This window comes from Etheostoma spectabile, chromosome 10, assembly GCF_008692095.1.
Source record: "Etheostoma spectabile isolate EspeVRDwgs_2016 chromosome 10, UIUC_Espe_1.0, whole genome shotgun sequence".
NCBI classification, from domain to species: domain Eukaryota; kingdom Metazoa; phylum Chordata; class Actinopteri; order Perciformes; family Percidae; genus Etheostoma; species Etheostoma spectabile.
The window spans coordinates 11,193,922-11,206,768 of NC_045742.1; the positions used below are offsets into that span (position 1 = coordinate 11,193,922).

Consider the following 12,847-nt stretch of genomic DNA (forward strand, 5'->3'; position numbering starts at 1 on the left):
TTAAAAGTCAGGTTAATAGCAGGTGTTTCTACAAAATAGATAAGCTACAAGACTTTTGTCAGGGACTATATATGGCATCAACCCTGCTAAAACTTATGCCACAGAACCCCCTTATCTCAGTTCTGTAGGCTGTGATTCAAAAAGATAATATGGAACACTGGATACCTTTTCCTCTCTCTGTTATATTGATGAAGTAGAAACAAAGGCATGCTTGAAATCACACTCACACACACTTTCTCATTACCTGGGGAACCATACAATACAGAGGACTTGATTAGGATTGCAGACAAAAGACAGTAGTCTCTAGCTGCCTCTCTAAATTCATTGTCATTAGCAGTGGAACACCAAGTCCTTTTCAAACTCATTAGTTGATAAAACAACCCTCTGATTTCCCATTTTAAAAAACCCATTTGTCCTCCCTCGCTGGCGATGCTCCCCCTCCACCGCGGCACGGCATTTCCACATCTTCTAAGCCACTCCTGAGACCAGGCAGCTCTTTTGCAATTTTCTCAACAAGGTTTGTCCAGATTCCTACCAGATTTGATAATACAAGTGTATGGTTTCAATGCTAACAATTGCCATCATAAAAGAGTTTTACGAAGACCCAGAACCACTGATGTGAAGTGATTACTTATTTTGCATCTGCAGTATTTAAAATTTGATTTAGTGTCGAGTTTGACTTTCCCCTTCGGTTCAAGGTTTTTGCCTTCCCTCGTGGGATTTGGAGCTGATGGGGTCTATTTAAGGACTGAAATAGAAAATTTGTGATGCAGTTTTTCTGTGACTGAATTCAACAACAGCCGCATCCTATTTTTTTAAGTAATCACCCAAATGATCAGCTTAAATAGGAATAAATCAATTCTGGTTTCCTGGCAGAATAACAATTTATTTAAATTTAGACAAAAATGAAATACATATTTGTGCTTTGTGCAGTTTAATGAACAGCTTCTTTAATGTACACTTTATACACTGTTTTATATATATATATGTATACAATTTAATTGAATTATCACCATTTATTGAATAAATATCAAAGACCCATTCCCCACCAGCACCCATTGGTACCCATTAGATAATCTAAAGGTGTAAAAAAAACTTAAATCTTTTGAATTTTCAAAAACATTCATTCAAAGATGCGTAGTGTCAAAATTCAAGTTGGTATGTCTCATCCAGGCAGGATCAACATTGCATTCTCTGAATTCCTAATCATTTCAAACAAAGGTCATAAACCCAAGTATCAGCATTGTTTTGTCTCTGTTGTAATCCAGACGAATCAAATCAAGACCGAAAAGAGTTAGCAAATTACAAAGAACATAGCCTGAATCCACACAGCTTAACATTGTCTTTTGGCTTAATCACTCTTTGTCTGAAATCCTTAAGACGCACCTGAGCACACAGTTTTTTAGCAATGGTTTTAAGAAGCAGATAAGCCTCTTGACACATTTCCTCATTGTAATGTAGATCTGACAGGCAGTTTCGGTTCTGAGAAAAAACAAATGTAAAATGTAGCAACTTGGGTCGGCAAAGAACGTTCTACAAATTTTGATGGATGTCCTCGTGTCGCAACACTTTGTAGGTGATCCAGTAGAAGATGTTGAATATGAGGAAGCTCAAGGGAAATACTGCTCTAGATATGGTGTCAATGCGCTTTGCTCGATCCACAAAACGCTTGTGGAGTACCCCTCCGTCGTAAAAGGTAACTGGAGGAGGAGGAGGAGGCGGCGGAGGAGGCGGGGTGGTGAACACGGTGGCTCCCTCCACAGCGGTACCATCCTTGGTCTGCAGGCAGTGACCCAGTCCATAACCTCGGAAGTAAAAGCCACGGCTCTCCCTCACCAGTTCCTCTTCCTGTGGAGTCAAGCATAGGGAAAACAGATTGGCCTCTTGCTGTCAACAAGAATTAGCTAACATTCTTTACATTTCCTTTCAGTGGCTTATTCCCAAATGCGTGTGGGGTGTCGCAGCACAAAAGGGTAGCGGAGTGCAAAAGAGTGAGAGCAGAAAAAACATCACAATTCTGGGATAAAGCTTTTTAAATGCAGTAAAGAATTTGTCAGTGGTTGTGTGAAAGCTAAGTACAAGGGATTACTTGACATGAAAATATCACATTTATTTGTATATAAAAACAAACTCATTCCAAAAAAAAAAACTATCTTAAAAGTTTGATTTTTTTATAAATTAAGCAACGACATGTAATTGCCGCCATCTTTGTCGCAATTTTTGAAACTTGGGTTAAAAATCTTTTGTCTCAAATACCTTCAGTATACCGAAAGTGTTATTGACCTTCTGGGGGTTTTGTAATGGTAATACATTGGAAGCACAAATTGACTAAAACAGGCACTAGTCACAGATAAGTTCAGTCAATTAAGCTTTTTGAAGTTTCTATGTCACACAGAAGGGAATCAGAGGGCATCATCATTAGAAGGAAAAAAAGAAATTATAATTTTAAAAGTTAATCAAAAAATTAACCTCCATCTCTCCTTTAGTTGCAGAATGATAGACCTTTCAAAATGCCTATTAATAAAAAGTCATGATCTCAACCTGCCCCCCAAAAAAATTGCACTTGGCATTATGCTTTGATGAATGGTGGGGCACTTTTTTTGTACAGTGAATGAGACCCTGTTCCCACCCTCTGAAGAGAATATTAATAGATATGCCGCTTAAATCTGACAGCCCTCTGACACTTTGAGAGATTCACTTTAGCAGGGGAAAGTGAAGATGTGGGATCTAAATTGGATGATTAGTAGTCAGCGTGAAGTGCCCTGAACAGCTCTGATCTCTGCGTCCCCCTTTTCTCTTACTGACCCCAGCAGCTCTCTGGTACTCTGCCGAACTCCGCATCTCAGTGCTGGACAGACTTGGCTGTGAGGTCCAATGCTACTAATGTATTTCACACCTGTCTCCACCTGTCTGGTATTGCACTTCATATTCATTTAGTCTTTTTTTAAAACTTCCTCTGATCTCTGCTAACTGCCCTTTGCTTACACCTTCACTGTTAAGCTAAAGACTTTGCCACAGACCTCATTTACTATAAACCTTCTCCTCCTTACAATTGCCTGGTTGTGAGTAATTTTATGGTTACTGACTATCTGTGGCCCCAATGACAAATTGCACCATACAACAGGAAGATATGGAGTTGTAGCTCTTCTAGCATAGCCTAATTATCCATTTCTACTCTGTCCTAAACGATACAGTACATCATGTGCTAAAAATAGACTATAAAATGGTGCTAAAGTCTAATGGTGCATTTCTCTAAAGATAATAAGTGCTCATCGTCTTTCAGCTTTCAGCAGCACCAACATGATTTGTTGGCATAAGATCAGTTGAGACTGATTATTCTCCATGGAGCACAATGTGATAAAGTTACTGTGGATGTGGTTGTTCAGTGACAGTCTGAGTTTTTCTTTTCTGGATTCTACAGCAAAATAATGCTAAAATAATTTGCTTTCTTGCCGAGCATTGGGTCATGTAGGAGATTGATGTCTGTTTGACTCTGTCCAAAGGTAAGAAATACTAATGTTACCCTTTCGGATTTTGTACAGATCAGACTTTTGGATCTTTATGCCAGGATCAGACTACACAATTTTTTTTGCTTTGACTACAGTCCCTATGTCAGACTGGACGGACATAGTGCTATAAAGTCTTGCTGTGTTTGGACGGAAGATTAGCAAGTATGACAACAACCAGCCCCCAGACAGATTATCGCATGCTGTTGTCAAGATCACGCACAAGTTCATGGGTTGCTGCTTGGGAGGAGGAGCAGCATCTCTCAAACTCGTTGACTCATTGTCGTTCTGAAATAAATACAGATTCAGCAACTGCATAGCACATTTTTCACAAAATGTTTTCAGAAACAAATTTTGAAATCCAAGATCATCACATGTGACATTCGTCCAATCAGGTGCAGCCGTGGTTGTAAGAGGGTGTAGACTGTTTTTTTTTTGCTTGTCAGTGAAGAGAAACTGCTAGTGGCTAGCCCACTTGTGTGCAATGCTGGGAAGCGGGGCAATTCCTGCCGTGAAAAAACCCTACATGGGCACTGTGTGCATCTTTCCTCTCTCTTCTTGCTCCACCGGACAGCAGCTAAAGCACGTTTCAGAAAACAGATTTAGTGAAAACTCTTAGTTTGTTAACCCTGAGGTGAGGGAAACTCTAGGTTTTCTGTTTCAGAAAGAGAGGTTATTTAAACCTAAGAGAGAGGGGTACCTCCAGCCCGTTTAAGAAAAAGAGGTAACTTAACCTCAGAGTCAGTTACTATGGTAACTGAGTTGGTGAACCTTACCTGGTTGGGAGCAGGTTTTCATCAATAAACATCATAAGTTTCTCTCAGTCTGACACAACGCTCTTTAATTTCCTCATTCATTAATTCAGTCAGTTTCAGGCACATTTTAGCGGAGTATGTTCATCTATATGAATAAAAACCTGGTTGTTTTATTAACTGTGTTAGGCAGATTATAAAATGTTTTTATTCTCGAACATGGCTTTTGCTTTTTGATGAAAAAGCTGTATTACTTTGCAGGGAGTTAAACATATGTTGTGAGATGATATTGAGAACCTGACTAGATGCATTTTCATTTCCAGATAACTACGTATTTGAACGGTATCATTTTTCTTCCCAGTCAATCAGTTCTGTAGCTTACATAACCTTATCCATCCTCTAATCACCAACGTTACACATCATGGACATGCTAAATTATTCTTTTAATGACATGGTGCTGCAACCTCAGAATGGGATTAGTAGTTTACGTTTTTGCCCGGAGGATTGAACCTAAATAAAATGTATAGGTGAAGCCTACTACCATTCCACTTTTTACCAGAAATATTGTACTTTAATTAATTAATCCACTGTATTATAGCTTACACAGTGACTTGAGGAGCAATCTTCTACCACACCAATTCTCGCTCTTTTGCAGCAGCAGCCGTGTTGCTTTTAACAAAATATGTTCAAAGTCACTGTATTTGCGCATGAGTATTTCCAGTTTCAGAGGGGTAAAGTATGCCAACTGATTTGTTGGTGGTTTTTGCCATGGTAAATTGTAGTATCATGCCTCCATTCATGCTTCCTTTTTATAGTGGTGGTGCACCAATTAACTCTGAGTCAACCTAGTCTGAGTTGGTTGAACCAACTCAAATCGACTGTTCTGAAACCCAAAACTCAGTTTTCCATCTCAGGGTAAATCAACCCTTGATAAACCTTCTTCCTGAAACGGGCCCCATTAGCGTTTCTCCTTCTTTTCGCCATGTTTACGTATGTGCAACTGAGAGCACTCTTTCTTCCTATTGTCAACATCAAGGAACGCGTTGTAGAACATGTCACAGTAGGCAGAAAAAGACAAATTCTGACGTGCTAGACTTTGAGTCATGGTCGTAAAACATTCCAGACGTTAGATCGCTGATCTTTCATTACTGTATGTCACACTACAAGAGGTAAAGACACATTTGTCAGTCCCGACCTTCATAATCAGGCCCGATTCTGATCATTTTCTGCAAAGTGTCTGTCAGGTCAAAATTTGGCTGCAGTTGTGATTCTGGCATTAGAGGTGCTAGTAGGCAGATTGTGTTACCTGACAGAGACGGGCTAGCTGTTCCCACGGTTTCTAATCTTTAAACTAAGCTAAGCTAAGCTAAGCTAACCGACTGCTGGCTGTATATATTTAATGCATGTATGTACTTGTATGTACGATACATGAGAGTGGTATCAATCTTTTCATCTATCTGTTAAGAAAGTGAATAAACCTGTTTCCCAAAATATTGAACTTTTTTTAAACTAGTCAGAATATTAAGAAAATAAACTATTCTAGCCTTTTTCTTAATACTATGCTGCTATTACTTTGTTTTTATTTTATTTTAACTAGAAAAAATAATTTTTATCATACCAAACACACACAAAACCACTCTCTGAATAAAGGAAATTAAAGTTTGACAAGGAGAGAACAAGAGAAAATGAATGTTAAATTGAAATTAGCCTTAAAACAGGTTATACATTGGGGAAAAATGAAGTAAAGAGCAAGAATTCCAAGGTTGTAACGTTAGTGTAAAAGGGCAGAAGGTAGAAAAGGGTAGCAAGGGGCTTTATGACAAGGTGAAATCAGCACAAAGTGGGTTTGGATGGTGGGAGAGATGCCAGGATATACTCAGGTTTGAGTAAAAGTTGCAAGACAATCAATTTGTAAGACTGAAGGCATCGACAAAAATTAGGATTGAAGGTCAGGGTTGACACAGGGTTCCATTTTTTCATTTTTTTATTTTTTACCCTGGCACAGGCGCTGCAGTGCTGATTCAGGTTCCTGTAGGTTGAGTTGTTACCAGGGATGTCATTCTCTTTCCGCAACGACTCGACACTCCCAGGATGACTGGCAAACCCCTCCATTGGAAAGGAAGGTGGACAAACTGAGTTATTGCTCTTTTTTCATCTTTTAGTTGTAAAACAAGAGTTTGGTCATCTCTAGGAGAAATGTGCCATGCCAAAAATAATGAAATTTAAAGATGCAAACTTCAAATCCGAGACAACAAACTCAAGCAGACGCTCTCAGCATTTAATGAAATAGGCACTGTGTGTGCAATAATACAGGACATTATCTGCAGTTGTTAGTTTAGGACACTGGCTTTGAAGATGAATAAATAATCTTCAATGAGCCGGTTAAAGTTATTTCTGTAAATACTATAAATGGAAGCTCCATTTTTTTATTTCTGTAAATTTGAAGGCTGTGTGGATATTGTGCTTTAGGTGTTTGGCTTTGAGAACACCAGAGATGTCAAACACAAAGCTGAAGGTGCATTGATTAAACCTCGTCTGTCTGGGATTTGTACACTCGCTAGAACAACACATCAGGTAATGCGTCAATACCTTTCAAATGGATAGTTTTTGACCTCAAACTTCTCAGTGGGAGTAATTGTGCAACTGATGTGGACAAGGGAAGTCTTTTTCTCTACAGACTATCCTTTTCACTCTCCTATCGATGCAGAAGGGCAAACTGCCCGGTAAATCTGCTGGACTCTCCTGCCTTTTCAGGGAACTTTGCCATGTTTCTGGGAAGCTACCCAGCCAGTAAGCTGTTTAATGGGATTTTCAAGATTTCTGTCTGTTTCTCTTGAGACAAACCTTTCTGTACCACACACGGTCTCTCACCTTTCTGTAAACACTTTTATTTGTCAATTTACAAGCTGTTTGCCTTGATAATCGTCTTTCAAGATATGTATCTGATTTAGGATGAAAAATTATGCAAAAAGTAAAAAAGGGATGTTTGAAGTGATACAGAAACGTTACAAGGTCCAACCTAGTAAGACTGCTTTTACGTTAAAGTGATCTTTTTCATATCTTTATTGCTAGCATGCCATATTAACTCATCTAACCGAACATGTTATGGATAACTTAAATGTTATATGAAAGCAGTGAAAAATGCTGTCAGTGTCTTTATTCTGACCACAACCGGTCAGAATAAAGAATTGTATTAGTGTTACTGCGTGAATACAGGGTATCCCACTGCCACTGGGTTGGTATGGTAGGCTGTTGCTGTGTCAAATGTAGTGATGGAGAGAAAGGCTCACAAAGGCTCTTCACAGGTCAGTGCTCACCATGGAAATGAGCTGAAGTAAAATGAGTGGATCTGCCTCATGTAATATGACAGCCAGCTGTAGCGTGTTGTTGTCAGTTCCTGAATATACAGCATCCCAGAATAACAAGAGGCACAAATCAATGTTATAGAGGCTGACGTGTGTGTGTGTGTGTGTGTGTGTGTGTGTGTGTGTGTGTGTGTGTGTGTGGTGTGTGTGTGTGTGGTGTGTGTGTGTGTGTGTGTGTGTGTGTGTGTGTGTGTGTGTGTGTGTGTGTGTGTGTGTGTGTGCTGTGTGTGTGTGTCTGTGTGTCGCTGTCCATGGTCTTACTTTTTTTAGACTTGGCCACAATATTGTGTGCGCGCGTGTTACACTTACGATTCTTTGCTGCCGTTGCTTTTTCCTCAGCCTGATGAACTCCTTGTGCTGCCTTGAGACAAAGTTAACTGCTGCATACTCCAGCAGGGCAGCAAACACAAACAAAAGGCACACCGCCATCCAAATGTCAATGGCCTTCACATAGGACACCTGAGAAACAGACAGGGTCACAGAGTCATCAACAGCCAATCAATGCGGCTAAAAAAATAATCTGAAGGTGCTTCATAATCTACACATTTCTCAACTCTGGCACGTATGGACACAATCTTTGGGATGGTCTAGAATTGTAATGAGGCAGTGGGATGTGGGCAGTTGACAAATAGCCATGAGACAGGTCACAGCTGCCATGACTTGGCTCAAAGGTATGACAAAAGGTGGAGAATACATGTTTGCTCAAATAAAAATTCATTGAAATAAGCAAAGATAAACATGCAATCAGTTAATCAGTTATGTGTATAGTGTATGGATGTGTGTAGTGTATGGATGTGTGTGATTTCTCAAGGCTAGAATGCAAAAAAGTAACTAAACTCAAAATCCAAAACAAAAAAAAACAAGACATTTATAGACAATCAGTGATCCAGGTGTCACTCATCAGTCGTCCTTAGCCAATCCCCAGATCCCAGCCACCAAAGGGACTGAATAACCCTACTAGCTGTCACCACAACTCAAGACTTGAGCGGACCCCGTGTGTGTGTGTGTGTGTGTGTGTGTGTGTGTGTGTGTGTGTGTGTGTGTGTGTGTGTGTGTGTGTGTGTGTGTGTGTGTGTGTGTGTGTGTGTGGTGTGTGTGTGTGTGGTGTGTGTGTGTGTGTGTGTGTGTGTGTGTGTGTGTGTGTGTGTGTGTGTGTGTGTGTGTGTGTGTGTGTGTGTGTGTGTGTGTGTGTGTGTGTGTGTGTGTGTGTGTGTGTGTGTGTGTGTGTGTGGTCACTCTGGAAACACTTCAGACATCTTTTCCACTGCATTTAGGTCTCATGATCCAGCTGTGACACATTTAGTCTTTTTTTTTTTTAAACTGTTAAGATGCCAATTATTACCTACTAATTATTTATTTTTTTGCCTAACTTTTTTTTTCCTTTTACAAAAACAATCTTTCTCTTGTATATTTCAGCTGTTACTTCATTTTTGGTAACCATTAGTGTTCAGGAAAAGAGGAAATAGCCACTGGAAAAGAAAAAAAATGTGTCTGTTTTTTCTTGTCAAATAATGGAAACTTTGACCTTTTTCAGGCTTCTAAAAGCTATTTTAATGAAACAATCTAAGAAGGAATGACTCACATCCACACTACGGCCAGCAGCTTTGTGGAGACATGTCGCAAGCCATAAAGTTTGGGAACATTGGTTAAATCTGTGCGGGGAAAAGTGTACGAGTTAACTGGTAATGTAGCACCAGGCTGAAGTGATGCTGCTATGGTTACCAGCAATCTAATATACCATGTGCACTGATTTAGAACTTTGGTTAAACTGTTGGCCGGTCATCTATTGTGAAGTTATTAAAAAACAATTGTAGCCAACCAGAAAAAAATGATTTACCATCATGATTGTATAATATACTATCTCTTGCTTCCTGCTTCCTAACATTCTCCCCGGGGATCTGTGTGCCCTGCATGTCTTTCACATGCCAGTGTCCTCACCCCACCTGGCCCTTGTTTGTCTGCTCCCTCATTAATCTCAAGCTTTGTCCTTGATCAGGAATTGCCTCATACACAGTCAGCATTTCATGACTAAATACGTTGTAATAGGTCGTCCTTTTCCAAAGCTCCCTCCAAAAGCCTCTTTTAACCCTTGTGTTGTCTTACATTTTTTCCCCTTATCTCAATGTTTTTTGTTGCTTTTCATAAAGTTTTGTTATGAAGTTTTTTTTTATTTTTTTTATTGATTTTGTCGCTTTTTCCAACATTTTTCACCCGTATTTCGACTTCCTTTAATTCGGATATTAAAAAAAACCTTTGAAAATGGGTCAAATTTGACCCGAGGACAACATGAGGGTTAACCATCTTTAGAAGACCGATTACTGAGGACTACAAATGCCATACTGGTTATGTTGACTGTCACTTGTTTCATGGAGCTTTTGGGTTGCCCTTGTCAGCTTGTCAGGCTACACCGGGTACAAAAGGTAATGTTGTTTTTAAATTATGTATCACTTTTGGGGTAATATGTCAAACAAAATGTCAGAATAAGTTTCAAACTCAGGCCATAATGGGTTTATTGGATTTAGTCACTGACCTTTTTGTTGAGGTGATTATGAAATGCCTATTTCCTCTCACACATACTGCTTATTGGAAGAATAACGGCATTTGATTACAATTATATTTTCTGTGACCAATATTTCAATTTCTCTAACAGAGAACATTTATTTTCATTGTGCTCCACTAAGTTTCATGAATACAGTACATAGCCCAACATCCGGGTTTAAAACCACAACCCCACTAAATTGATGGGGGGAAAAGCAGGGATTCAAAATGTTGTGGCCCTGACAGCAATTCATCCCCTGCATCTTTGACTTCTTGTTGATTAGTTTTCTCAATATATACTCCCCCGGCAACAAAGAATCCACCTTCCACTATGCAGAAGCCCTCATACAAATTGGTCACTACTCACCTTGGGCAGAGAGGCCCTTGAACCAGAGCTCTGTGTGGTCATTGTCAGTACAGTGGTGATGCCCAAACCCACTCTGGCTGGTGCAGCGTCCATGTTTATCCAGAAAGACACCCAAGAAAGGATGACTATGAGGAGGGAGGGGATGTACATCTGGATCAAGTAGTAGCCCATTTGACGTTCCAGGTGGAACTTCACTTCAATGCAGGTGAATTTACCTGCAGGCACATGCCATAGTACTTTCAACTGTCTGAAAGCATAGTTGTTGTTTTTTATTATACTGTTGAAATGGCAAAATAGAAGATGATAAAGATGTAGTAAAATTACATTTTGGTTAAGGTATTCTTTTAACCATACAGCAATTTATAGAGGTAAATTTTGAACAAGAACCAACAGTGTAGAGTGTTCAAGTCGTTGTTGTTTGAATCTCTAGAGCATACCTAACTCATTTTACATGCCTATGGAGAAGAAATAAGCTGAAGCATTCAATCACAATTTGGATTTTCAGCGTGGGGACCCTGGTTTCTCAAAACACCATGTATGGAATTCATTATGTACTGTACCTGTGTTGTAATGCTTAGTGCAGTAGCCCAAATCCTTTTCTTCTTTTAGCACAAACTGGGGGAGGGTGAGATCATCAGCCACCTGAACGGGGTTTTCAGACAACCACTCAAAGATCAAGTCATTCATGGTGTAACCAACTGTGAGAAGAGAGAATAAAGAGAAGATATTTAAAGTGAGGAATTTTTTTCATGCATCTTGCACATTATTTAAGACATTTTGTCATACCTTGGTAAGATGATGCATCTCATTATTCACCATGGCATACCTTTTTCAAAATGACATCAACTTCCAAAACAGGGGGATAATATGCTCTATAGTCTTATTTATAACCTTTAATATACAATCTCTCAGACATGTAAAATCTTTATAAACTACTTAAAATGTTACTGCTCAGACTGTAGTAACATGCTGGAGAGAAACACTGTGTATTTCTAAAATATTTCATACGATCAAGTGCACCAATGCTCTAGCTGTTAAAAAGTATTATCACTATTGCTGTGATTCTCATCCCCTTCTCCTTCTCTTCTTAACCTAATTTCTTTCCTACACCACAACTCTAACGGGGATCTTGTTACCATAGTATTATACCTGCGCATGAGTTGACCTCCAGAGATTTGGGTTAATGATGAGACCCAGAGAGAGAGGGAATGAAACTTGGAAGATTGTGGTAATATAACATCACTTTTAGCCCATCTGTTGAGCTACCAGCTACCCCCTGCCATCATGTTTGTCACAGCAAAGGTCACCCACCACAGCTCCAGTCATGTTGTTGTGGTTGCTTGAAGGTTACAGAATAAAGGGAGGACATGAGGAGCATATCTGACAGTGGGAGATGCTGTAGAGTATGCAATAATGCAAATGCACAAACTGTAACCTAATGGCATGGCATATATTTAAGCAAGTAAATACACAGTTTAGTAAATCACTCAGGGTAAGTTGATAAAGATTTTGCATCCACACACAGTTGCTCTTTTTGAATGCAAAGCACTCCTTCTCAGAGCTATCTGATTTCTTGCCCATCTCAATAATACTGATCTTTAGGGCCCAGGTAAAAGAGACATCGATTATTCAAGATGGTATCCTCTATTCTGCCCACACGCCTGGAAAACAACAACTAAAGCACACTTATCTTGTTCATGAGGATAATTCACTGTCATCCACACATCCTGCTGTGTTAAGCAAGGGGAATACCAATCCAATGCCTTCCCTAAGATAATTAAATGGTCTTTTCTCCCGCCAGCTACAGCTAAGAGGCGTTAAAACATAATTGACAATATTGTTGGTGTAATGAAAAATTGAATTTATGAGGCAGAATGTCTGAAATATCTCAGCATGGTAGACCAATAGCTTCTTTTTCATGTTATAAAGCTAATGAAAGTCTTACAGTATTTTTCAATTGCTAAACAACAGTTGGCACAACTGGAGTCACATGTGCAAAACTCTAGCTACAGTCTGCACTGCAGCAGTTAACGTGGACCAAACAGTTTTCAAAACTCTACACGCTTAGTCCATATTTAACCACAACCTGCACAACACTGTAGATTTATAGCACTTTGTTCAAATGCTAGCATACTGCTGTCAAAACTGTTAACAACACATCCAAAACAGAATAGATTTCAGTCTCCCCATCAAACACTGCTGGTTGTACTTTTAGCTGAAAGACTAAGCAGGGGTCTTGTATTATACTTGTTAGTGAACATATTTTATTTTTATTTTTTATTTAACCTTTATTTAACCAGGAAGTCCCTTGAGATTGAA

General features: G+C 39.3%; 1 protein-coding gene and 1 long non-coding RNA gene across 3 annotated transcripts in view; one reads left to right on the forward strand and one right to left on the reverse strand.

Annotated features, from left to right (window-relative positions):
- The window catches only part of LOC116696766 (uncharacterized), a 12,496-nt gene extending 8,754 nt beyond the window's left edge, over positions 1–3,742 (forward strand). The window contains exon 3 of the long non-coding RNA XR_004333822.1: positions 3,669–3,742. This is a non-coding gene — a long non-coding RNA (uncharacterized LOC116696766). The remainder of the gene's footprint in view (positions 1–3,668) is intronic.
- The window catches only part of glra4a (glycine receptor, alpha 4a), a 54,892-nt gene continuing 42,903 nt past the window's right edge, over positions 859–12,847 (reverse strand). The window contains exons 6-10 of one of the 2 annotated variants that reach the window (XM_032527865.1): positions 11,089–11,226; positions 10,529–10,743; positions 7,933–8,082; positions 6,254–6,364; positions 859–1,848 (exon numbers count right to left, since the gene is read on the reverse strand). In XM_032527865.1, the coding sequence (XP_032383756.1) occupies positions 1,534–1,848; positions 6,254–6,364; positions 7,933–8,082; positions 10,529–10,743; positions 11,089–11,226 (929 nt within the window). In that variant the 3' untranslated portion in view covers positions 859–1,533. The remainder of the gene's footprint in view (positions 1,849–6,253; positions 6,365–7,932; positions 8,083–10,528; positions 10,744–11,088; positions 11,227–12,847) is intronic. The other variant, XM_032527866.1, reaches the window with a different exon arrangement.